At 32.4% G+C, this 25,404-nt stretch overlaps 1 protein-coding gene across 1 annotated transcript in view; it reads left to right on the forward strand.

The window, feature by feature from the left end:
- Window positions 1-25,404, forward strand: part of LOC125068376 (receptor-type guanylate cyclase gcy-1) — a 67,132-nt gene that overhangs the window by 29,098 nt on the left and 12,630 nt on the right. Inside the window, exons 5-9 of the mRNA XM_047677475.1 lie at window positions 5,854-5,976; window positions 16,701-16,814; window positions 18,207-18,332; window positions 19,994-20,122; window positions 22,540-22,669. Of these exons, the coding sequence (XP_047533431.1) occupies window positions 5,854-5,976; window positions 16,701-16,814; window positions 18,207-18,332; window positions 19,994-20,122; window positions 22,540-22,669 (622 nt within the window). The remainder of the gene's footprint in view (window positions 1-5,853; window positions 5,977-16,700; window positions 16,815-18,206; window positions 18,333-19,993; window positions 20,123-22,539; window positions 22,670-25,404) is intronic.

Here is a 25,404-nt window from a genome sequence, read left to right on the forward strand (position 1 = left end):
TCTTTAAACTAGTCAAAATGAATTCATTGGTTGATTTTTAAATATATAAAGATTATAATTTATTTTTTTGGAAAATAGATCAGTGTAACCTTTTTCAATTTTGCGTTCAATTTTTTTTTTTGAATTTTGAGTACTTAAGTTTAAAAAATGTATTAGTCGTTGGTGAAAATAGTTGTAAGACCATATGGATCCCGATTTCAATCTCATGTTTGGCCCAACTAAAACTAATTAAAAGTTATTGAGTATCTCCAATGAAAAAATTGCTCGTAGCCCATGCACTTAGATGTTCTTGGTTCTGTGCCTTAACTCATTCCAGACGTGTCAAATTATCATTCCATCGGGTTATGAGAAAATGCTGTTTTTATCCTCTTTTGTGATATATTACATCCTGCACAGTGCTTGAGAATGGCCTCCACGACCACGATGAAAAAAAACATCAAATCATATATTTTTATCACATTAAGAAAGTGCAAAAAATGTTTATTTTAAATGTTTCTATAGTTAGAGTTTTGATTATTTTTTCAATGCCTTTGCTGAAATTGAATCGTTCTCAATAAATTCGTACTAAAATAACCAAAGCTCTACATAATTGAATATCCGTGAAACAGTATTCGGCTTGGTACATAAAAATAAACGAGAAAATTTGGTCGGATTTTAAAGGTTTGTTGAGCAGCGTGTACCGACTTTACTACAAAGAGAAAATATGTAATACCAACCCTTACTTATTTTTCAATGTGCTGGATTAACTAAGTATTACATATAATTTATAATTTCAGAATTTTTATTCTATTTTTAAAAAGTTACTTTTAGCTGACTGATATAAACCTTAGCTTCTTTTTTTTCTGTAAATATTATGAAAAATACTTTTTTTTACATAAGCAGCCCGTAAATGTCCCACTGCTGGGATAAAGGCCTCCTCTCCCTTTGAGGAGAAGGTTTGGAGCATATTCCACCACGCTGCTCCAATGCGGGTTGGCGGAATACACATGTGGCTGAATTTCGTTGAAATTAGACACATGCAGGTTTCCTCACGATGTTTTCCTTCACCGCCGAGCACGAGATGAATTATAAACACAAATTAAGCACATGAAATTTCAGTGGTGCCTGCCTGGGTTTGAACCCGAAATCATCGGTTAAGATGCACACGTTCTAACCACTGGGCAATCTCGGCCTCTCGGACTTTTTTTTAAGATAACATAAATTGAACACTAAATTACATTTCCGAGCATGTAATGTGTATGAGTACAATTTAAAAAGTATTGTTGTTTTCCCTTTCTATAGTAAATAAAAATCAGTTGCTAAAATTTTGAAGACTTTTTTTTCATAGTTAACTATAGAGGATAAGGCCTCTACTTCTATCGAACGGAGATTTGGAGTTTATTCATCCTATACGGATGGCGCTCGCCAATATAGATTAGCTCTGGAGAAGGAATATTTTTGTTTAAAACAACACAGGCTAACGACCTACTATCATACAATGTCGCTGAAAAGCTAATGATGATGGAAGATCTGACTGGTACCAACCAATCCACTATATTTTAATACATTTTTCATATATGTAGAGGCAGGCTTATAAGTATATAGTATATATTTTACGAAAGTTTTCCTCAAGCTACGTCCCTTCAAACAACTTCCTTAATATACCACCTCAGTATCCTGAATCAGTAATGCAATCTATTAGATAAAGGAACCTAAACAATTCAACTAGTATTATATACGTGATATTCGTTACGCAATCACACAAAAACGGATAAACTGATTTGGGTGAAATTCTGGATATTTATGAAGCTTTTTATAATGTAACACATGGAATAGCTTTTTTTATTATACAGGTTGTCGGACGAGCAAATATGTCACCTTATGTTAAGTGGTCACCACGGGCCATAGACAACTGTAAGAAATATTAACCATTCCTTATATTGCCATTGTGCCACCAGTTTTAGGAAGTGTGTTTTGTCCTGTGTGCCTGTAGTTACATTGAATCGCTCATCCTTCAAACCAGAACATAACATAGCTATACATAGCTGATATTGGTTGTAACTAACCAGATGGGCTTGCACACTTCTCTACCACCAAGTAAGCTAACCTAACACCTGAATCTCTAAGAAGAAGGGCGAAATCGCCTCCATAATAATTAAAAAAAAATTTATATATACTAATATCTACATTCAATCTTAACTATTATATAAATATGAAAGAGTTTGTCTATTTTTTAAGATTTCGCGTCATAAATACCTAACTGACGATCATCTAATTTTGCAGAAAAAGACATAATTCTTTCACCCAACACTTGTATCCCCCTTCCCTCATACCATCAAAGCCATCTCATTTTGTTGATAAATATATGTTACCTAGCACCTGTATCCCACCACGTACAATGCTGCGGACGGAAACTAGTATATATATATGAAAAATCCGGATATGAAACTTTACTAAAAATGTGTCACAAGACAGATAAAAACATTCCATATTATTGAGGACATCGTCTCATGAAAAAGTCATTATAGATTTTATTATTGGCAATATATAAGCGAAATAAAAATGTCCTAAAATATACCTCCATAAGGGACAAGGCGCACCTTTAAGTAATCGATTCTTCGAAGATTAGATACCCGTTGGGAGTAGCTGTCGTGAAATGAATGTTGCATGCAATATGCTAATTTAGTCAATTTACAAAGCGTCGCTTTGTAACTCGTACAGTGTAATGCACTTTATATATTGCTTTAAATTGAATACTATCTATTTAATATGAATATGGTTAACTTGTTTTACAAACTACAATTACAATCTGTTTTAGCAATATCTTTATTATTATTATAAATGCGAAAGTAACTCTTTCTGTTATGCTTTCACGGGCAAAATACTGAACGAAATTTGATGTAATTTGGATGATGCAAACTTGTTATACCTATCATTTGACGACAAACACCCTAAAATACAAGCAACGCCGCGAGTAACAACTAGTATTATTATAAAATATAGAGCTATAGTATAAAATTATACGATACGTTCACAGCGTAAGTGGAAAGTAGTTGTTAGTAAGGGTAGAAAAAGGTGTACAATAAGCGTTTATATTATAATACGTGTCGTGTCGTACATTAGTTTACGCGGCAAGAATTTTATTCCGACACCTTTTTCAACCCTCGTTATATTTCAGCCAATTCGCGCAAGGCATTCGTGAATTATATACTTTCTCATGAATTAATTCATCAATGAAAACCGTATGATAATCTGTTAAGTATTAATAAGCTTGCCGCCTTTTTTTATTTGTTCATAATATCTAGCGATGAATTACAATAATTAAATACTGGAAGAGACTGATTTAAATAATATCTTTTTCGAATTTGAAGTTATAAGTAACAAAAAATACTTTATAAATCTATATTTATTGTAAACGTGGCTATGAATTGATATTTAGTGGAAATGAAGTTGATAACTAGATTACTTGTTTAGTATTGTTTTGTTCTGGTTTCAATGGTGAGTGAGCTAGTGTAATACAGGCCCAAGGGAAATGAAATCTTTGTTCACATGGTTGTAGGCGCATTGGCGCTGTAAAAATGGTTAAAAATTTTATACGGTGCTAATGTCTATGAGTAGTAGTGACCACTTACCATCAGGTGGCCCATTTACCCGTCCACGTAACAATGTTATAAAAAAATCTATATTAAAATATAAAAAATAAATTCTTATAAAACTACATTTTTGACAACATCAAAACTGCCTCATACAAAAAGCCCGTGTCATGTTATGCCAAATTTCATGTAATCGTTGCACGTGGAAACGTAGCATTCAAATTCAAAGATTTTTCCTTCGAAAACTATTTATACGATATAATATATACCTTATATAAATAAGGTAGTTACAACGCATTATATATATATTATAGTAACAAATAAGAAAGCCCTATATTCTCAAGTCACCGTAACATGCGTTTGTTGAATGATTCATTCAATAAAAGCTTGCGATAAATCATCGGATGAGTCAGTGCGGTTATTAAATAGTTATCAAATCGTGCAAGAATTGTTATCTATGATACTGATACTATATTTAAGTCTAAGTACACATTCAGAAGGTCCGTATATACAGGATAGTTTTAAGTCAAAAATAACCAGTAGCAAGGGTGCTACTGGTTTTTTTTGACTGTGTGATTACCGAATGCGGAATATTGTCGTGTGTCTCGCTCCTACTCGTAAAACTACATATGACATCGACGAATAAAAATGTATCCGATACCGCATTTGTACTTTTAAACTGTCTTGGGTGTGAACTTATTCGTACGACTATATGCGCCATCCCCGAAACTAAATGTATACTAAAACACTAATTTGCAAAAGGAACCGCTCGTGTTGTGTGACTGCAGCTTAAGAATGAAAGTTAATGGACTTAGGTATATAAATACATCTCACCCTCGTGGTATCAACGTTATTTTATAATCAATTAGATAAAGATGACGATATTACTTGAGCTATATCAGTGTGGCCCATATTATTGAAAAATACCCAAAAAAGTAATTAAATCGGTTTTTGGCATATTTTCCTGATAATTACATTAATTTACATCGTGCGCCTGGATGCGGACGTGTTTTTTTTTTGGTGTTACATTCAGACATATTTGAAAGTAAGCTATAATCTTATTATATCATAACATAGTAAAAAACAAAGTCGCTTACCGCTGTCTGTCCCATGTAATGTGTAAGCATAGACCTTCAAAATAACACAATCAATTTTAATGCGGTTTGTTTTAACAGATATAGATATTGATTCAAGAGGAAAGTTTATATGTATAATACATGCACAATATAGTAGAGAACCAGTAATAATTTTAAAGGTTTCTGAATTTATGTCACAAATAAACACATTTTTTGCACTTATATTGCAAACGCTGGCTGAAACCTCCGTGATAGATCAAAATAATGTACAACAGTATTGTTCACCTTAAAAGGGTCTTCAAAAAAGTCCGCTATGGTATATGTCTTATGTCTTAAGGATAGCCCACAACAACCATTTTATATCCTTTATGTTTACGAGAAATAATGGCTTATTTTCGAAGCGATTATTTATAATACATAAGTCATTGAACAAACCATATTAAGTGAACCGGATCGGAATGTAGATTCTACTGAGAAGAACCGGCAAGAAACTCAGTAGCTATTCTTTAACATTTAAAAATACAGTCATGTTAGTTAAATACAATTATATATGTATGTAATATATCCCGCCTGGAAGTCAACAAGTATTAGATCCACGCTTTTTTATCATCTGTATAATCTTGTTTTGAATAATATGCCTTCTTTACTAATGTATTTTTACAAGTGATTTGAATTTATGAAACGGCAAAGTTAAAAAAGTCTATCTAAAAACGTATATATTATCCCACAAAACTAGCCCTGTGTAATCGGATAATTGAAGTAATGAGTTTAATATATTAACGAATCTTTTGGGCCCCGGTTACAGATTACACGAATAGCTCTTCATTATATGAAATCAATAGACCCTTCCGAGTACTTTTGCATTGTCATTCAACGTGATTAAATTAAATTAAAAACTCCGTTTCTGAATGTAGATTATACGTAGAAGAGCCGCTAAGAAAATAAATATTTAATTTATATTTTCAACGATATAGCTATACTGATATATCTGAAAACGTTATTTGTCTGCTTGTTTGCAAGCGCTAATATATGAGGATATAACATCCTTATTCAATTTTTTTTGTTCATTGATTATTTATAAAATAGGGTTATTTTTTATGCCCCTTGTTTAGCAAAACACCTGCGTTCAGAGCCTTGGTGCTTTTAATATTCATATCTGATTATGACATAATGTCTTATGTTTTTCCAATATGTTTTATCTTCAGGGCGAAAATCGATCTTGGTACTTCAATGACAGAAGTGGTGGAGTGGTACACGAACGCGAACGCTGCCTTGCTGACACACCTGACTAAGGAGATTAAAGATACGGATAGCAGCACAATATGGAGGTACGTATTGCGAATTAGATTCTTTGTTGAATTTATTGTGTGTATTTTTATTATGTAAACAGGCTGTTTTTGACTATAAGGTTTAGTTCATACGAAATAATTATATTCCATTATAGTTTATCCTCAACGATACTAAATAACCTTCGATTTCTGACCAGCGTAATTCCTACATTAAAATATATTTTGTGCGTATTAATTTATTTTGGTAAATATTTTTTCATAAAATGTCTTTCATTAAATATTTACTTTTCTTAACATTTTGACATAGCTAATAATTACCACAACATCGATTAAAAAAACGATATCAATACTCCGTCAATACAACAGACGTATGGCGACTAATAAATTTAACTGGAAAAACTCATAGTGAACCGATAAAACTGTCCTCTAATAAATGCTCTATGCTCTATTAAGGATTTATATTACGAACTTTTTTGCCTTATAATTTATATTCACACCCCTAGTCTAAGTGTATTATGACCTACTTGGGAAGGTTTAACGTAAACATTGCTCAATTTAAAAAGTGCTGACATGACTATAGGGTGTCGGTTAAGGGTCCAAAGAAAATTGGGACGTATTGCAGTGATTTAGACATAATGATAGATTGAGTTCTTACTTTGGGTAAAATGTCAGAGATATTATACCCAAAGTATATAACGCAAAAGATCTAAACCTACCTACAAAACAACACCGACTCTTACGCCATAATTAACCAACAAGTGAAGTCTACTCGTAACATGATCAAAGTATGCCCAGAAATTATCTTTTCAGTTTTCACTTTATATAGTCATTTCATTTTACCAGCAATGAAAGAAAGTATAACCACTGTGCTCCAAAAGGCAAACTGATGAATGACTGAAAACATTAAAGAGTCATAGTGCAATCATCTGAAGAGTCAATTCTCGAAGCAGTTGGATGAGTCCACTTTACCAACTAATAAAGCATTGTTTTTGTCACACGTGACGTCATTGTAGATAAGAAAATATGTCAAGCACTATTTGCTAAAAATTTAGAGGCAGATATAAAAATATTTATAGATATCATCTTAGTTCCCAAGGTTAGTGGCATATTGGCGAAGTAGGGAAGGTTAATACTTATTGCACACTCAGTCACGCAAGATCTATAACCGTTAGTAACAAAATCCCATCAGGTAGCTCATTTGTTAGGAAAAATATTAATATCAGCAGCTGCTACGGATGCCATTCCAGTTTTGATGGGGCATCATAAAGGCTTAAAAAATAAAGTTACAAATGTGTTCCGAAAACAAATACACTTTGAGCGAGAATCACTTTACATCAAGAATGATATTGGGTACCTGACAATAATAATAATACCTAATAATAATAATAATAATATATTCTTTATTGTACACCAAGATAAATAAAACACACAGGAAATAAATATAACAAAATAAAGCATGGCACAAAAGGCGGCCTTATCGCTGAAGAGCGATCTCTTCCAGGCAACCTTGGGGCAGAGGAAATGGTCTATTAACGGCATAGGTGTACAATTTTTTTAAATGGAATATTCAATATACATACATACGAGTATATTTGTGCATGCAAATATACATACAAAAATAAATAGATACATATACACAGGCAAACATACATATATAATCAATAAATATATAAATAATATATAAACTAATCGATAAATACATATAAAGAAATATTTATATATTACAAAGTTACATTTCTAGGAAATGTTTCTTGACAGCTTTTTTAAAAACTGGCAGTGATTGTGCACGTCTAATGGTCAGGGGTAGGGAGTTCCAAAGACGGGATGCTTGAACAGTAAAGGATTTGCTATAAAAATTAGAGGAGTGGGAAGGAATTTCAAGAAGCAAGTTGCTTTCAGATCGAAGGGATATATATATAGTTTGTTTACTGAACGCGATGACTTACAGTTATATCAACAACAAATTTATTCAAATTCACCTTAGATTAACTTTAAAATTAAAATTAAAATATTGTTTTTTAAACTTGAATAAAAGTTTTAAGTGTAATTCATATATCCGATTTATCTGATTTTTTGTAAGGATTTATGTTTTATTGGAGACTAAATATCTGCGAATTTCAATTTCAAGGTAAAAACAGAAAAATATATGCACTTGTTTTAATTATTTTCAAAACCTCGTAAAATCGTTTAAAATCCGATCAATTATAGATGTCACCCCAAACCCATTTCAAATGTATATTTTCCGTGTACTACATTATTTGTCAGGTGTTCCATCGAAGCCAAGACTTATGTTAAGTCATCGATATGACCAATAAAAAAATAACGAGATCATTTCATTCTCTTTACGAGACAATAAAAATCTGATGTAAATTTTACGTCTACATATAAAGGTGGAGCATTGTTTGAGAATGATATAAAAATAATTATGCGATTCTGTTAGTAAGATTAAAACATTCGAACGAAGTACTAAAATTCAAGTACATACCTAGTTTACATGTTTGTTCGTGTTTGGTCCCAGTTTTTTTTACAGTACATTGCATTGACAAACCGCAGTACTATTCTGTAAGTAAAATATGTTCTCACTCTATATTTCACTAATGAAATGTTGAAAACGGACTTTCGGTTAAACGCTTTTATGGTGTAGTTGCGTATTGTATACTATTATAAATAGTGTAGCATGTCATTTTCTTATTATGTGTGGGTGCTGCATTGAGTATTGACTTTGTACTTACAGATAATTTCTGCGTATTGAAGACTGATGATAACTGAAACATCACCGCTACTACGGAATCTAGAGTAAAAAAATTAGCAAGTAGTTATATTTGGAATTACATCATATATGGTTTTATTGATGTGATAATAAAGTAGTAGTAACATTCTCCTTACAAAAATAGCATATTTTCATCTAATTTAGACTAAATTTTGCCACATTTTTTGTCGCCAACCGGCATTGGAGAAAAAGGTCAGTGGGATTTACAGGCTGTTTCTTACACTTTTATAACTTCAAGTCTCCTAATTATCCTCGTGTAGTAATTACATTATTAAAAACCATTACTTGAACCGACTATGGAAATGACAAATAGCATAGTTGATTCGCTAGTGCAATTGTGTTATTTAAATAGTCATTAGTAACTTAACGTCATAGGTTCTATGACGTACGTTTATGCTCTCAATTTTTTTCTTTTTAATTATTGCAAAATATTCAAATTAATTAAAAAGTCATCGTAATGTTGTAGAAAATGAAATAAAATTGACACTTAACTGCCAATTTTCAAGATTCAGGGTGGTGTCGAGAATTTATCCAGCACAAAAATCTTTTGAACTTGAACACGAAAAAATTGCCTGATCCGAGCTTTGAATATTTGACCTTGAGATCTATTAGACTAGACAACAAACTGGGAGGTTTGCAATGATCCTAGAAATAGCTCAGACGATTGTGTAAACCTTCCTTATCCGGTCACTTGCTATCCTCTTAGGAGTTTCAGAATGATCCGATATATTCGACAATAAATTATACATAGGCTAGGCGAGTGAGAATCTGTAAAGCAACAAGGTTTTCTTTGATAAAATTATTAATTTATCATAGAAAAAATATGCGTGAAACCGCTGCTCCAATCAATTTGTAATTAACAAATATTATTGAGAGGATAATAACTTGATTAAACTAGCAAATTAAAGGCGGAGAGACGGAAGACTGTTGATAGCTCTTTGTCTGGTTTCAATGCTACGTCATAATACTATAACTAGGGATGAATCTGAGGCGCATGATGCCTGATCTACTTAACCTAAATATTAGATCGCTTGGAAATTCTTAGAGAAAATTAAACACCATAAATAGATTTTTTAATTATAAAGAACATGACTTCGTACGAGGAATTCGTTTGTTATGACAACATCGTTTGTCTTAGAGTCCGTATATTCTGTTATGAATAAATAACTAAACTCAGATCGCGTATTTGTTAGAACTTATGGATCTTTAACGAAGACCTTGTTTTGAATTCGGAGAAGCATCACTGATTTCGATCATTTCAGTACCTACTTAAGTAGTATTTATAATGAACTAATTCAAGAGTTACTGTTATTTTTTGTAATTCATTTATATGGTTATTTAGAATTTCAACATTTTCCATTAGGACTCGTTAGCGGAAAATCAGGGAACAGCCCGGAAAAGAAAGCCTAATAAATTAACAGACGTTTTTTTTAAAAGATGCATACAATTTTTAAAGAACTAAAAACATTTACATATAATATTAATGTAAATTTACGAATACTTCACGTGTTACTAAAATTGCCTAACTCAACAACAATAATTAGTGTTAAACTTAATATTATGGCATTGCACTTTGCAAGATTTTTTTCTTCAAATGTATTTTAGTACTTATTAATAGTAATTAGGGTACGTTTCCTAACTTATATTATACAGTTTAAAGATTAAATGACTTTTGTGGATTTATTGCTAAAAGACAATATTATCTTATGAAGTTTTTAATGCTTTTTAATGTTTTTGTTAGCATAATCTACATTGTAAAAAATGAACAATGTACTTGTTTCAAGCCTATTCCTGTTAGAATTTAATAATGGTGTCCTCTGAGGTTAAATTTTTCGACCAATACCGACTATTGCAATATAATCAGTATTTGTTTGACTAGATTATTTAAATTAACTCGCCATGCTAACAAAATCCTAACCACACTTAGAAAAGCCGCAAAGGTTAGCATTGAAAGGCATCGTTAAATTTTCGATCCCAACTTTTCTGTGCGAGTTCTCTCTTCAATGGTTTCCCTCCTGATTAGAGATATATAACGGTGACAGAAATATAAATATCATTATAATATAATTTTTTTTGTTTGTGTGTTTGTTTGTAAATAATTTTGTGGTATGGATAACGTTATTATGAAATAAATTTGTTGAAAAGTTGTGTAAAAAAAAATGAGCATCCTTAGAATTTCAGTTTTGTAAATCGATACAGTTATATAGAATAAAGCATGGTGGAACTGTATCTTTAACATATTTAAAGAATAAAGCATGGTGGAAATATATCTATTACATATTTAAAGAAAAGTTTAAGCCACTTTAATGTTTACTTGGTGGTAGGACTTTGTGCAAGCCCCTCTGGGTAGGTACCACTCACTCATCAGATATTCTACCGCCAAACAGCAGTACTCAGTATTCCTGTGTTCCGGTTTGAAGGGTGAGTGAGCCAGTGTAACTACAGGCACAAGGGACATAATATCTTAGTTCCCGAGGTTGGTGGCGCATTGGTGATGTAATATTTCTTACAGCACTATTGTCTATGGGCGATAGTGACCATTTACCATTAGGTGACCTATTTGTTCGTCCGCCTACCGATATCATAAAAAAAAAATGTGTCCTTCACTTAGCACTACTTACGATTTCGCTATTCCCACGGATACAGCCATGATTAATTACCTCAAATTAAAGAACATCGATCAAGCGATATTCGGTTCTAGCCAGTACATTTATCAAGCGGTATTCGCTTCCAGCTATTACATTTGTCAAGCGATATTCCCTTCTAACCATAGTCACACAACTTTAAATGAGTCTTAAATTTTCCCGAGCACCAGGTAAGCTTGGTGGCATTTGGCAAGTTTCCACTGCTCGTAACTGCCATCTGGTTTCCGTTCACCATTAATTGAAGTACTCTGTCACTTAGGGTTTATGTAACTTGGAAAGTACTAAATTCTTTGTAAATGACTATGAGTTAATTAAAACTCTTATTATTTATTTTAATGATAATTTGTTAATTAAATGAATGATTTATGTTTCCGCTGCTTCATGTTATTACAATTTTCCCTAACGAGTCGTACGCGTAGCTTGATTTTATAGTTTATAATCTTCCCAAACAAATAGGCTATTTCTCGTATAAATATTTTCAAATATTGCTGGTAGATCGTCACATTAGCACAGTCCAACCAAACTAACAAACTCTTCAACTTTATTTGTAAACTAAAAAAATACAATATAAATTAAATTATCTATTTAAGAAAACAAATGCAAAAAACTTTTCAAATATCCTTTTTCTTAAGCTGGAATTATGTTAAAGATAAAGAAACAGCGTGTATAGCGTAATGGGATATCCATTGGTGTATTCTTTTGAGAAGAACATTTGGAGGTTATTAGACCGCTGCATCGAGGGTTGGTTAGACACGTGACAGATTTTTACACACACACACACACACACACACACACACACACACAGACACACACACACATACCAACACATAAAGGGTTACTCATGATGCTTTTGATAAATTAGAAGTTTCTGCTTGTAGGATGAGAGTGAGCAAGAGTAAAGAAAGCCCATGGGACACCTTAACTCCCTAGGTTAATGGAGCGTTGGTGGTGTAAGGAATAGTTAATACAGTGTGATTGTCTGTGCAGTGGTGACCACTTATCATCAGGTATTTGCATATCCACCTATAATCTATAATCCGCCTATAATCATAAGAATGATGAACATAATATGGGGATTGAGTAGAATACAATTGTAATGTACTAGATAAATCAAACAACTTTGGCCAATAGACTTCTATCTGAAGTCATGTTCCTACAGCGCCATCTAGCGGCGAGTTACAGCAAAGTGAATAGCATAAAAAACTTTCTCCATGAAAAATACGTATACATATCTGCCAACTCCAGTCTATTAATCCCTATACGATGTATTCATATTAATTTAAACAGATACATCGATTCCTTCCTCCATAAATTTTCGAGACTCAAGAACCGTTACATAAATTTGTCCCAGTGATCTTGACAGCACCACACGCTGTCAAGCGAAGATAACAAATATGAGAATTGTCCTCATATTAAAGACTGGATATATATAGAATTCGATTGAATGACACAGTCGGCATTTCCTTATTATTGTTTTATATAAATATACTTCCATGAATTTTCTCAATACATAAAACTTTTTTGAGCTTCAAGATTGGCATCTAATTAAACATTGGCATATAAAATCACTTTCTTGTATATATGACAGTGATTACGACAGCTGGTACTCGTTGTTATAAAATTATGGAATAATGAGTGGTATTATTCAATGGTATATATTTTCAAATATACAGTTCGTCAGAAAAGCAGTTCAAAAGTTATTTCGACAGCATAATTTGTTTTTGTCGGCCTTATGAAAAATCCACCAATAATCCTGGTCAGAAGCTTAAACGAGGATTTTATCGGAAAATAATTATGTATTTGATCAGCTTGCTAATATATTGTATATGTTTGCAAAATAAATAGTTATAATACATAATTATTAAATGGTCTCAATTATAAAATCGGCTGGCATAGAAATAAGTTGGCTTCGATTTTTATTTGACGAACAAAATTAAATATTCAGCTTACTCGCGGTTTATTTACTAAAATTAAATTATCTACGAACTCAAATTTAAGGTTGCCCAATGTTACATTACTTGCTGTTCAATTAATTTAATTTTGCCGCTTCATTAAAACAGTTCAGCTTACTCCGTTTGTTTAAGAAATACATTTTGAAATTTACCAAAACCGCTTAAATAAACTGATCAATTGATTTCTGAAAAATGAAGAAAAGGCAGTTTGCTTTAAATGAATTGACCCGATGATGATGATTTCATAATTATTATGAAACACTTATTCATACGTAAGTTATGCAATACTTGTTAGTAATATATAAAATAAACAATTCGTACTTTTGACTGTCGAAATACATTTTCGACGTAAATGCTTTTTGGGTCTGAGCCAAGGGATGTCGTCGTCGTTGTCCGTTTCATTTTCATCATTTGTCAAAACAAAATTTAAAGCGACTATTAAAGTTTTTTTCGCTTTGTTTGTTTTCGTAACTTACACTTTTAGACGATAATTTATTAAATACTTAAGTTTTTCATATATTCTTATTATTCGATATTCTTGATGGATAGGGTGTTATTTTTATGTCCAAGAAACATTGTATTTGAACTTTTCATACATTAAAGTTTGAAACGAATAATTATGGATATATACACGTTTAGTATTAGACTAATGCTTATCGCTGAAAATACTTTACTTATGTAATATATTTTCTACACGAACGAAGAGATGGGCTTTAAAAAATTGTCTAGGTATTATTCGACCTACTATCGATATATTTTTTTTATTTGTCACACATGAATCCTTAAATTTTTGCATTTAAGTAGTAGTGTGTAATGCGCGATGACATATTGTACTGTGTGTATTAAGAATATGACACATCTAAAATCTATAAAACTGGCTATCCTGGAACCCACGGGTACCAAAACTATGACTCATGAACGGGTCCCAAGAAATTCATATGTGACTCATGTCATCAGTGTACGAATAAATTATCGCACAGGAAAGATGCTATTTATATTCTACGACAAGATTTACATTTTTCGGTCATAAAAATAATTAAAAATATACTTTCCTCTTAACTGACAATTACGCAGAACATATATTATAGTTTTCAAACATATTCACAATTCTTATACTTTTGTCCTTCCTCAAGTCTTTGTACAAGTCCATTTGAGGTACAATTCACTCATCACACATTGTACCACCAAATAGTAATTCTTAAAACCGGAATATAATACGTTCCGGTTTGAAGGGTGAGCCGGCCAGTTAGTACAGGCACAAGAGACATAACATCTTAGCCATGTTTGATGGGACATTTACGACGAACCACCCATTTAAAACAAGTGAACTCCCTTATTTACATAACCAATAGTATGTTAACATTTGTCATAACTCTTAGGAGATTAGGCGCTGGACCGACGCATTTAATCGCTTTCCGAGGATTGTAGCGTCACCAACTTCCAAATTCCGAGCTGTTACGGAGAATATTATTCGAAAGAAAAACATTATAACCTGTAATTTGTCTACCTTATATTCAGAAAACAATATTTGTTGCCCTGTGAGCTAGGTAGAAAAAATATTTCTGTACCAAAACTATGAAAAACATGGTCACTTTTATTTATTTGTGTTTTAAAATCAACCAATAAATAATTATAAAATACGTTTTATTTAATTTAACAAATTCAATTCAGGCATCTGTCTGAACTATTTAAATTAAAATCTTTATTTCAGACATCTCTCTTTGTGATTAGTCAAAATTAATATATACTTATTTGAAGAGGACTCTTACAACCGGCTTTGAATCCTCATTTATAAGATTAAATTAAATTCAGACGTAAAGAGTACTAAAATTTAGAGATGTCAGTTGATTTGGGATGTCAGTTCTTCCGGGATGAACCGACAAAAAAGTCAATATTTACGGGTTCCAATGTATTATATTAGCATTAGCAGCCCATAAATGTCCCACTGCTGGGATAAAGGCCTCCTCTCCCTTTGAGGAGAAGGTTTGGAGCATATTCCACCACGCTGCTTCAATGCGGGTTGGCGGAATACACGTGTGGCAGAATTTCGTTGAAATTAGACACATTATATTAATAAAATAAAATAAATAATTGTATTATAAACGGCATTTAAATAACAACAACAAACTCCACGCGATTTAAATTCATTAACTGATAAAGATAGATCTTTTTTTTTATTATAAATAACGTATTCACTTTGCGGAGATTAAACCTTGGTGTTTCAAGTTTGTCGTTAATTTAATTTCTAACTGCTTCTAAATTTCGTTGATTCATTTGTTTATGATTTTGAATTTTGATATTTTGAGTATTATATAAAAAATCTTGAATAGTCTAAAACATAACAACCACCTAGTGAAATTAAAATTTGTATATTATTGTGTAGATTTTTGTCTTTCAATATTTTATCAATCTGAAGGATTAGTGTAAATAATCAGCAATCATTTTTAATTCTAGATAGAAGTATTATATATTTTAGTTCATATAACGGCGCCCTGTGTACCTGATGATGGTTAATGATTGATGGTCAGAGACAGAAATAGAGAGAAAAGAGAGAGAGATCAACTCAAAGTGTTTTACTTACTTTGACAGACGGGCAGTTTTTCTATAAATTGTTAATAAATGTGATTTAAATGTCACATTTAAATATCATTACATCTCAGGACAATAATAAAAACTTTATTCGAAACACAGTCTTATCCAATAAAAGTCGTGTCGTAGCCGTGTCGTGCAATGTAATATATGTTCAGTCATTGTTTGATTTTGTTACGAATGATGATAAAAAATTTGTCACAATTTTTTAATTGTTAACGCGTTTTAATTGGTTAATAAAAGTATGACTTGTTTCTTACGTAGATTATACATCATAGTAATATTTTATAATGCAAAACGTAATTTAATATGACACCGATAAACTATACTCTCATCACAATTTTTTTTATCTTGTTATTTGTTTGAGTGACTGTTATGTGGTTTAATTTAATTCTCGTGAGGCCATATCGAATACCTTTTAACAGTTTTATTGGTTTCTCTATTAGATTAGTATCTCTACATAGTATGACATAATGACCTTTTCTCTATTGTTTCTGTGCTTAGATCTTTTACGCAACGAATTTTAATGCGATTTTCATCAAAAACTGAGTAATTCAAGAGTAAGGTGACACAAGTGTGACCTATTTGCATGTCCGCTTACCTATAGTATTATAAAAAAATATATATAGATGATAAAAAGGCGTGAAATTGATGAAGCAACGACTGCTTTCAATTTAGCATAATATGTATGTACAACTTTAATTGGATGTATAATACATGCAAATTATAGTCTATACGAGTCGATATATAGTTTCGTTAATTGTCATAACTATTTTTATATATGTTTTTTTTTTTATTTTAATCCAGGTATCTCGTTGGATTCAAGAATCTTCTACGCAGCATTGAATGTAAGGGAATTGCATCTGTGCTCGGCATAAATTATTTCGCACGCGGTTACCTTCAACCGAGAGCTCATATAAGGTAGAAGTTTACTTATATTTTTAAAGATAAATTTATACCTTGTGTATCAAGGCTTTGTGCAAGGCCGACTGGGGAGGTACCACCCACTCATCAGATAACATCTACCGCCTAATAACATTACACTGTATTGTTGTGTTCCGGTTAGAAGGGTGAGTGAGCCAGTGTAATCACAGGCACAAGAGACATAACATCTTAGTTCCCAAGGTCGGTGGCGCATAGGTGATGTAAGGAATGGTTAATATTTCTTACAGCGCCTTTGTCTATGGGCGGTGGTGACCACTTACCATCAATTGGCCCATATGCTCGTCCGCCAACCAATGCTATTAAAAAAGAAAATCAAATTTATGAATCTTTTTTTTCTCACACTGATGTGTATTTTTAATTTATAAAACTACACGCTGTATTACTTTGAATGTATTCAATATTCTCGCTAGAATCAACATGGATGTATGTATTAAGGCAACTTAAGTATTTTGTTTGAGATTTTCTTTTTTAGAGTCGATAAAAGATTTATGTAAATGGATGCCTTCATATATAAACATGAGTGTACTTCTAAGTATGGCATAAAGCCATAGCGCAAAGCATCACCTCTTTCCATAGACATTAAAAAAGAATGAATTTAAATTTTAAAAAAAGAATGACATTTTTTTAAGTACTATAAATAAAAATTAGTATATTTAATTATATATTTACCATCACTAAAATTGTGTACTGTGTGTATATGAATAAAAAAAATCCTCTTTAATAAAACTAATATATTATACCTTATTCTAACATAAACTTGGTGTTAATGCTTCTTGCAAACACCTCTGGGTAGGTACCAACCACTTAATAAATATTTTGCCACTATACAACAATTTTTAGTACTTTTGAGTTCCGGTTTGAAGGGTGAATGACCTAGTGTAACTACAAACAGGCACAAGTAACATTACAAATCGATTTCCAAGATTGGCGGTGCATTGGCGATGTAAGGAATGGTTAGTATTTCTTAAAGCGCCAATGTCTATGGCCAGTCGTATTTACAATGAAGCCCATTTATCAGTCCTTCGGTATAATCACCAATTTATGTGTAATATGTGGGTTTCACTACTGAGCGATAAGGCCTGTACATATTATTGGCATATTTTAACTTTGGTAATGTAGTGTATAAAAGCGATTTAAAAGAATTCTATTGCATATAATTTGAGACAAAGAGAAACTTCTTAGTTTCTTAATGAGTATTCTGGATAGAATCTTTGTTCTATTATTTTACATACAATAGAATCATGAAAAATTACGATTTAAAAATACTTAAGTAATTTATATTTTGATTAAGACAAAATTAAGGAATATTTAATTATTATTATTTTTATTATCTCATGCTCCACATATGTAATATATATTTCATTAAAGGTACATAAGCCATATGGTACTGGGTCGAGATCTTCTGGACAATACCCTAAATTTGGTACCATCACTGATACCACTGCACATGGACATCAAGGAGGATAGTCCAGAATACCAAGTTTTGGAGAAGAAGTGAGTAAAAAATTCAAGCAATTACACTAATTTTTAATTACTAACGGTCTTACTGATAAATATTTCACTATAGAGGCATAAATAAGTTTCTATTTATCTCTTTCTGTCATCAGTACATTCACAATCGACAGAATAAGACAAAGCATTGTGTGCATCAACATGCAACATTGATTAGTAAACCAATGCTGAAGGCTTAGAGCATTCTGCACCACGTTACTTGAAAGCGGCCTTGATATATGTGGCAGAATCTCCTGCAGGTTTCATCACGATCTTTACCGCTGAGCACGGGACGAATTATAAACAAACATTAAGCTCATGAAAATGTCCAGGTTTGGATACAGAATCATCGGTAAAGGTCCACGTATTGCAACCACATGGCTAACACGGCTTAGGAGACACGATTTCATATACATTATTAATTGCCCATTAAAATTCCTAAATAATATTATTATATAATAATAAAATTAACATCATATTAAACGTATTTAAAACCGGAAAAGTTTTTACATTTAAATAACACTAGATATCGCATTTCTATGCAAGCGTAGGTTAACGTAAAATGTTAAAAAATTACATAAAAATAATTGTATTACATGATAATCAACGATGTATCACATAAGTTTATAAAACTATTAACAGTTAGTAATTTACCAATACAATGTAGTACTCGTAATCGTATTCGATTTTCTCACACGTGGAAATGGAACAAACAAACACATTAATTCAAAGCATGGACCAATTTCTGACTATAAATAACCGGATTGAATTCGTGAGCTGCGAGAAATGTAAACTAAACTCGAAGAAATGAACAGTTAAATGTTTTATTGGATAGTTTTGATATTAGAATTTCATTCTGTAAATAAAAATCACATATTAAGCATTCGTATTAGCAGCTTGTAAATTTTCCCGCTGCTGGGCTAAAGGCCTCCTCTCCCTTTGAGGAGAAGGTTTGGAGCATATTCCACCACGCTGCTCCAATGCGGGTTGGCGGAATACACATGTGGCAGAATTTCGTTTAAATTAGACACATGCAGGTTTCCTCACGATGTTTTCCTTCGCCACCGAGCACGAGATGAATTATAAACACAAATTAAGCACATGAAAATTCAGTGGTTCCTGCCTGGGTTTGAACCCGAAATCATCGGTTAAGATGCACGCGTTCTAACCACTGGGCCATCTCGGCTCACATATTAAACACATTGATAATTGACGTCAAAATACGTCAACGGGATAGCGAAATTAATTTGCACTGAATTAAATGTTGTGATTGAATTTTAATAGTTATACCGCTTTGTCTCTCGTTTATCTAAAACCGTCGTTCAATAATTACATATACTATGGTCTCCCGCGAAAGTTTGCGTTTATTCAAAAGATTAACGTAAAAACCGTAAACAAAAATAAGTAAATTCCAATCCTAACTGAACAAGTATACTATTTGATATTAAATTTTTCATTTAAAAGAGTTTTCAAACATTTTGGCGCCAAATGTAGACGAGTGACTTGCAGTTTACAATGAAATGAAATAAAAAAAAAAAACATGTCATAAGTTTCGAAATTCCTAATTAATCTTTTGAATAAACGCAATGTTTCGCGGTTGACCCACTAGTATTTTTTAATAACACTAAGATAAAAAAATAATAATTACCCGTAACCGTTGCTAGAAACCAGCAGATAGTGGATAATAAGCCACAAGGGGGCAGCGTGAGCGAGGCGATAGAATATTTCGACCAGACCGCAACACTTCTTGGGAAGCTGAGAGCTGTCCAGAAACAGCTGCGAGAATATATAAGGTAGTATATATGACATTTATATGATATCAGGACCAGTAACATATATAATTTGGTACACATATACATAGGTAATTTGAAAATATATGCGATATTTATATTTAATAAATAATGAATACTTTGAAAAACGATACTTTAAAGTCTTATTAAATAAAAATATTATATTAATTTTCGTTATTATTAAAACTCAGTAGTATAATTATGTTACTTTTCCTGAGAATACAGAATTAACTGAGTAAATGTATTAAAATCAACACTTTCTCTCATAGTATACGCCTACAGACGTCGTAAAATTACTCGTCCATTATCTAGTCTCATTGTGGTGTTAAATAAGATATATTTTATTGATTAAAATCTTCCCTTTGAATTCCTTCTCATTGCATTTCTTTGCAATCGGTTGGAAGTAAACAGTGAGAGTTTTATTCGATACGTGACTGAGCTGGCTCGGCTTTAGCTAATAAATCTAGATTAGAGATTCTTTAAGTTAGATGTTTTAGATTAAAATATATTTTTTATATAAATTAAATTCGTTTTTTTTTATTCAACCTTTTTGTATACAGTAACAGCCTGTTAATTTCCCAGTGCTGGACTAAGGCCTTCTTTCCATTTGAGGAGGTTTTGGAGCATATTCCACCACGCCGTTCCAATACGGGTTGGTGGAATACACATGTGGCAGAATTTCACTAAAATTAGACACATGTAGTTTTCCTAACGATATTTTCCCTTACCGCCGAGCACGAGATGAATTATAAACACAAATTGAGATCAATCATCGGTTAAGATGCAAACGTTCTAACCACTAGGCTATCTCGGCCATCTCGCCTGTCCTTTTTGCATGTCCAGAACTCATAGTCGATTTGAAAATTGATTACATGTTATGTTGCTTTTTTGATACGCTAGCATGCTTAATAATTATTATGAGCACATTACGCCCGTAAAAACTCATTGGTGTTCGCCCGGGTTTGAAGCATAAATTTCCGGTTAAGATTTACCTGCGTGTTCCAATCGCTGGTTGACAACATTGACACACTTATAATTTTATAATCATCATTTATTTTTGTAATCAAGTGACGTCAAAATACGTCATCACAATACATGCAATGTGAACTTTCAATATCTTCGTCATGTAAATTACATTGTATTAAGAAACATTTTTAGTATGTATTTAATAAACCGTCAATTTAAATTCTTATTGCTTACTGTTTTGACGTTTTAGTTGCTAGATATTTACAAGAACAGTTATTGGGTATTCAAAATATCACTATTCGTTTACACTAAATAAAACATTTTTTTTTAGTATGTACATTCAAGTACATATACCTTTATATACGATATGTATACGATTCCAAATAAATTTCGATGTTTAAAGCTAGATAAGTTAGAATTAAATCATAATTCACCGTGTTATTAAACCGGTTATCATGGTATGGGCATGTTATGCGTAGGAATGAGGACCATGTTGCGAGGAAGGTCTTGAGCATGGATGTGGATGGATATAGAAATAGGGGACGACCAAAGAAACGATGGGTGGTGTAAAAGACGATATGGCTGGAAAGAATGTTACTTGTGAGTTGACGTCAGACACAGAAGTTTAGAAGAAGAGAACATGCTGCGCCAACTCCAAATAAAATTGGGATAAGAGCAGGAGGATGATGAGGATGATGATATTACTAAGTTTTTTTTTATGGCATTGGTTGGCGGACGGGCGTATGGGCCATCTGATGGTAAGTGGTCACCACCGCCCATAGACAAAGGAGCTGTAAGAAATATTAACCATTCCTTACATCACCTATGCGCCACCAACCTCGGGAACTAAGATGTTATGTCCCTTGTGCCTGTGATTACACTGGCTCACTCACCCTTCTAGCCGGAACACAACAATACAGAGAACTATTTTTTGGCGGTAGAATATCTGATGAGTGGGTGGTACCTACCCAGACGGGCTTGCACAAAGCCCTAAGTAAGTTAAGCTTTAGTTTTTATTATCTGTGTAATGCTTTAATAATTTATTGTATATATATTAATAGTATATATTTATAGTTATATCATAAATACGAAAGTAACTCTGTCTTTCTGTTACCCTTTCACGCTAAAACTACTGAACTGATATTGATAATGTTTGGTATGAACCTCGAACCCCAAGGAAGGAAAAAGGCTATGTATAAAGTGTATATCGTGATTACGATTCTATATTCATTATTATAAAATGAAATTCCACGCTAAAAATTTATAACATTTCATGTGTTAAGGTGTTAAAGTGTAAGGTTAAGGTCGATTCTAACGGCTAGAAAAAAACGAATAATAATACCGCCATTTGCCGTTTATACAAAAATGATATTATTTATTTTGTTACAATTAAAATTAATTCGACATCTTTTTCAAGCTTGCTAAAATTAAACAACAGTAATTTATTATTATAGAGAGGGCGTAACAGAAAGCCTTCGAGAGGCGCGAAGGAGTGAGGCGGTGTGCGCTGGCATCCTGGTTCTAGTCTGCGTAGTCTCACCCATCATCATTGCATTGGTGCGGAATGCGGTTAACACAATTCAGGTAAAAAAAACCCGCCGTGTCATAGTTTTACTTCATTAATTCGCTAACATGTTCAACGTATTATATGACGAATCTTTAAATGCAAAACTTATTAAAACCGTATTAAACATAAACCGCAACGGTACGTAACCTAAATAAAGATGTGCGTTTAAAAAAAAAAATTATAACTATTCCATATTTAAATACATTATTTTCAACAAGCTGTTCGTCCTGAATGCGTACGGATGACATATTATTTTATTTCGACAAATTTATAAGCTAAATAAAGATTTATAAGCCATACATAAAATAAATAAAATATTGAATGGTTTAAGAATATTAAGGAAATATTAACCAGCAATGGTGCAGTTTTTTTTTAAGAGAAGTTTTTTAATAAAGAAAATGATATTTTAATTAAAATTTATATACTATAGCCTAGAAATAATGTAGCTTTCAACGAGTGATTTTCCTAGTGAGTAACCCCTTACGTATAAAAAATTTTCATCTGTTAATATATTGAGTACAGATTTTAAATAATTTTATGTAAGATGTACAAAATACGATACAAAAAACATAATATACTATACAATATACTAAGTATATTGGGTGACTTTATTTGTTTCGTCTAACAAAAAAAACTAAACCAAAGTACATTAAACTTATACCAGATAATGCACATAATGGTCAAACAGGAAAACGTCTACCAACTTTTGATATACATATAATTGCGATCAACTATATCTAAGAAATCATTGAGGCGACCCAATAAGTACATTTTTTTTATTTAAACAGCTAAGTCCTCTTAGAGAAAACGCACACACACACACACGCGCGCGCGCCATAATTTTAGAATTAATAAAAATTATTAACAACATCTTCTTTGCTAAAGTATTTATAGAATACGTACGTATATACAGTATACGTTTAAATCCGGTCCTGATACCATCACTTGTTTCTCGGTCTTCCCTAACGACACTGAACTCATCCAAAGGTTGCACTTTCTCTTAATTCAGATCCGGTGTCCTTATCTCCGTGAAGGTTACATGACGATGCATAGTTTTGGAAATATCTGCGTAAGTATTAAACTTGACACAACCACGACCTTAAAGGTTGTATACCCATATGTTATTCAGAATCTTTATACACACCCAATTAGGATCCAATTTGGGGATGTAGTATTGCTCTTTGTAAGAGGCTGGCTTTGAATGGCACTCGGAACTGTGGCGGATTATATGCATTGATAAAAGTACTAATCTCCAGAAATGATAGGTTTTATAGATAATATTTTAGTAAAATACTTGCTGTGACTAACTATCCCTGTTTTAACTCCAAAAAGGGGTTGATTTCTAAAGATACATTATTAGTACACCTCCAGACCATCTATTGAGCATAAATTTTAAATTTCAAGTCTCTTCTTCGAACCACCGTTTTACCCACTTAGGAGTAGAGTTATGTAAAATTCTTAGCGGATGTCAAGACCCCATAAAGAACTTACCTGTCAAACTTCAAGATTGTAGGTGTTATAGTTTCAATGATTTCGTGATTTAACAGTGAGTGGTATTTCGCTTTTATATACATATTTAGGTTTATAAAAAAGGTCAATGGCCTTTGTGGTATATTAAGCTCTAGAATAATTTAATACATAATATTTTGTAATATCTAGTAACACTGATTATTGCTCGGGTAGTTCTAAAAGAATAATCATTTTTTTGTACTAGTAGGATTTTGTACAAGACCGCCCGGGTTTAGTCACTAATTCTACCTCTAAACAACTCTACTGTATATTATTTCTGGTTTGAAGGGTGAGTGATTCATGTAAATCCTGGGACAAAGGGAGGGTGATATAAGGTATTAACATTTCTTACAATTTAAGCGCAGCGACCACTTACTATCGGGTGTCCCATTTGCCAGTCCCCCTACCTTTTACAAATTAAAAATAAAGTTTGACACATCAAGAGAAATCTTGATGTTTTTTTCACCGCTGAATCTAAATTTATTTTAACTATTGAATTTAGTGATAAACAATTACCTTCACCGCATATGTCTGTCTGTGAACGTGAACGTTCAAAGTTATCGATTTTTCATTAGGATTTTAAATATGGACAAAGGGTTTTTTGAGAAAGGTAATCAGTCCTTAATCGTAAGAATTGACTTAATTATGACGATTTTTGAAGATGTCAGAAAATATCATGCCGACTGAGAGTTTTACTGGCGTGCGCCGCGTATACCAATAAAGTTATTTGTATTACAATAAAAATGTTTTATGTAGAAGTGCGTTTCACTAAACACTTGCGAAGCCGGCACGCGAAATCAAAGTCAAAAAAATTTATTCAAAATAGCGAAAGAAATTCAACGGGTTTTTATGTGTCATATTTTACAATTATTGTTGTCATATCATAATAAAAAAATCGTTATTTGAAATAGCCTGATTTGTGCAATCAACTAAGAAGTCATTAGATTCGGCACTGTTACCTTATTTATGTATACATATATATATATTACACATATTCCTTATTCGGCTGCGGTGATAACGTGCGTGCAACGCCGCGGTTATAATGCCTGTCTGCCAGTCTGCTATTTCCATTTACGGTGTGAAATTTTGGTGCCAGCTATGTACTTTATGAATGTCCTCCTTCATTTTAAGCACGGTAGCCATTTTCAAGGGAGTCATTAGCACAGGACATATTATAGTGCATACTCTGATAATACGATGGGACGACAAATTTGACAAAAAAAGGAGTATGGGAGCATCAGCG

The sequence above is a fragment of the Vanessa atalanta genome, chromosome 13 (assembly GCF_905147765.1).
Source record: "Vanessa atalanta chromosome 13, ilVanAtal1.2, whole genome shotgun sequence".
Classification (NCBI taxonomy): domain Eukaryota; kingdom Metazoa; phylum Arthropoda; class Insecta; order Lepidoptera; family Nymphalidae; genus Vanessa; species Vanessa atalanta.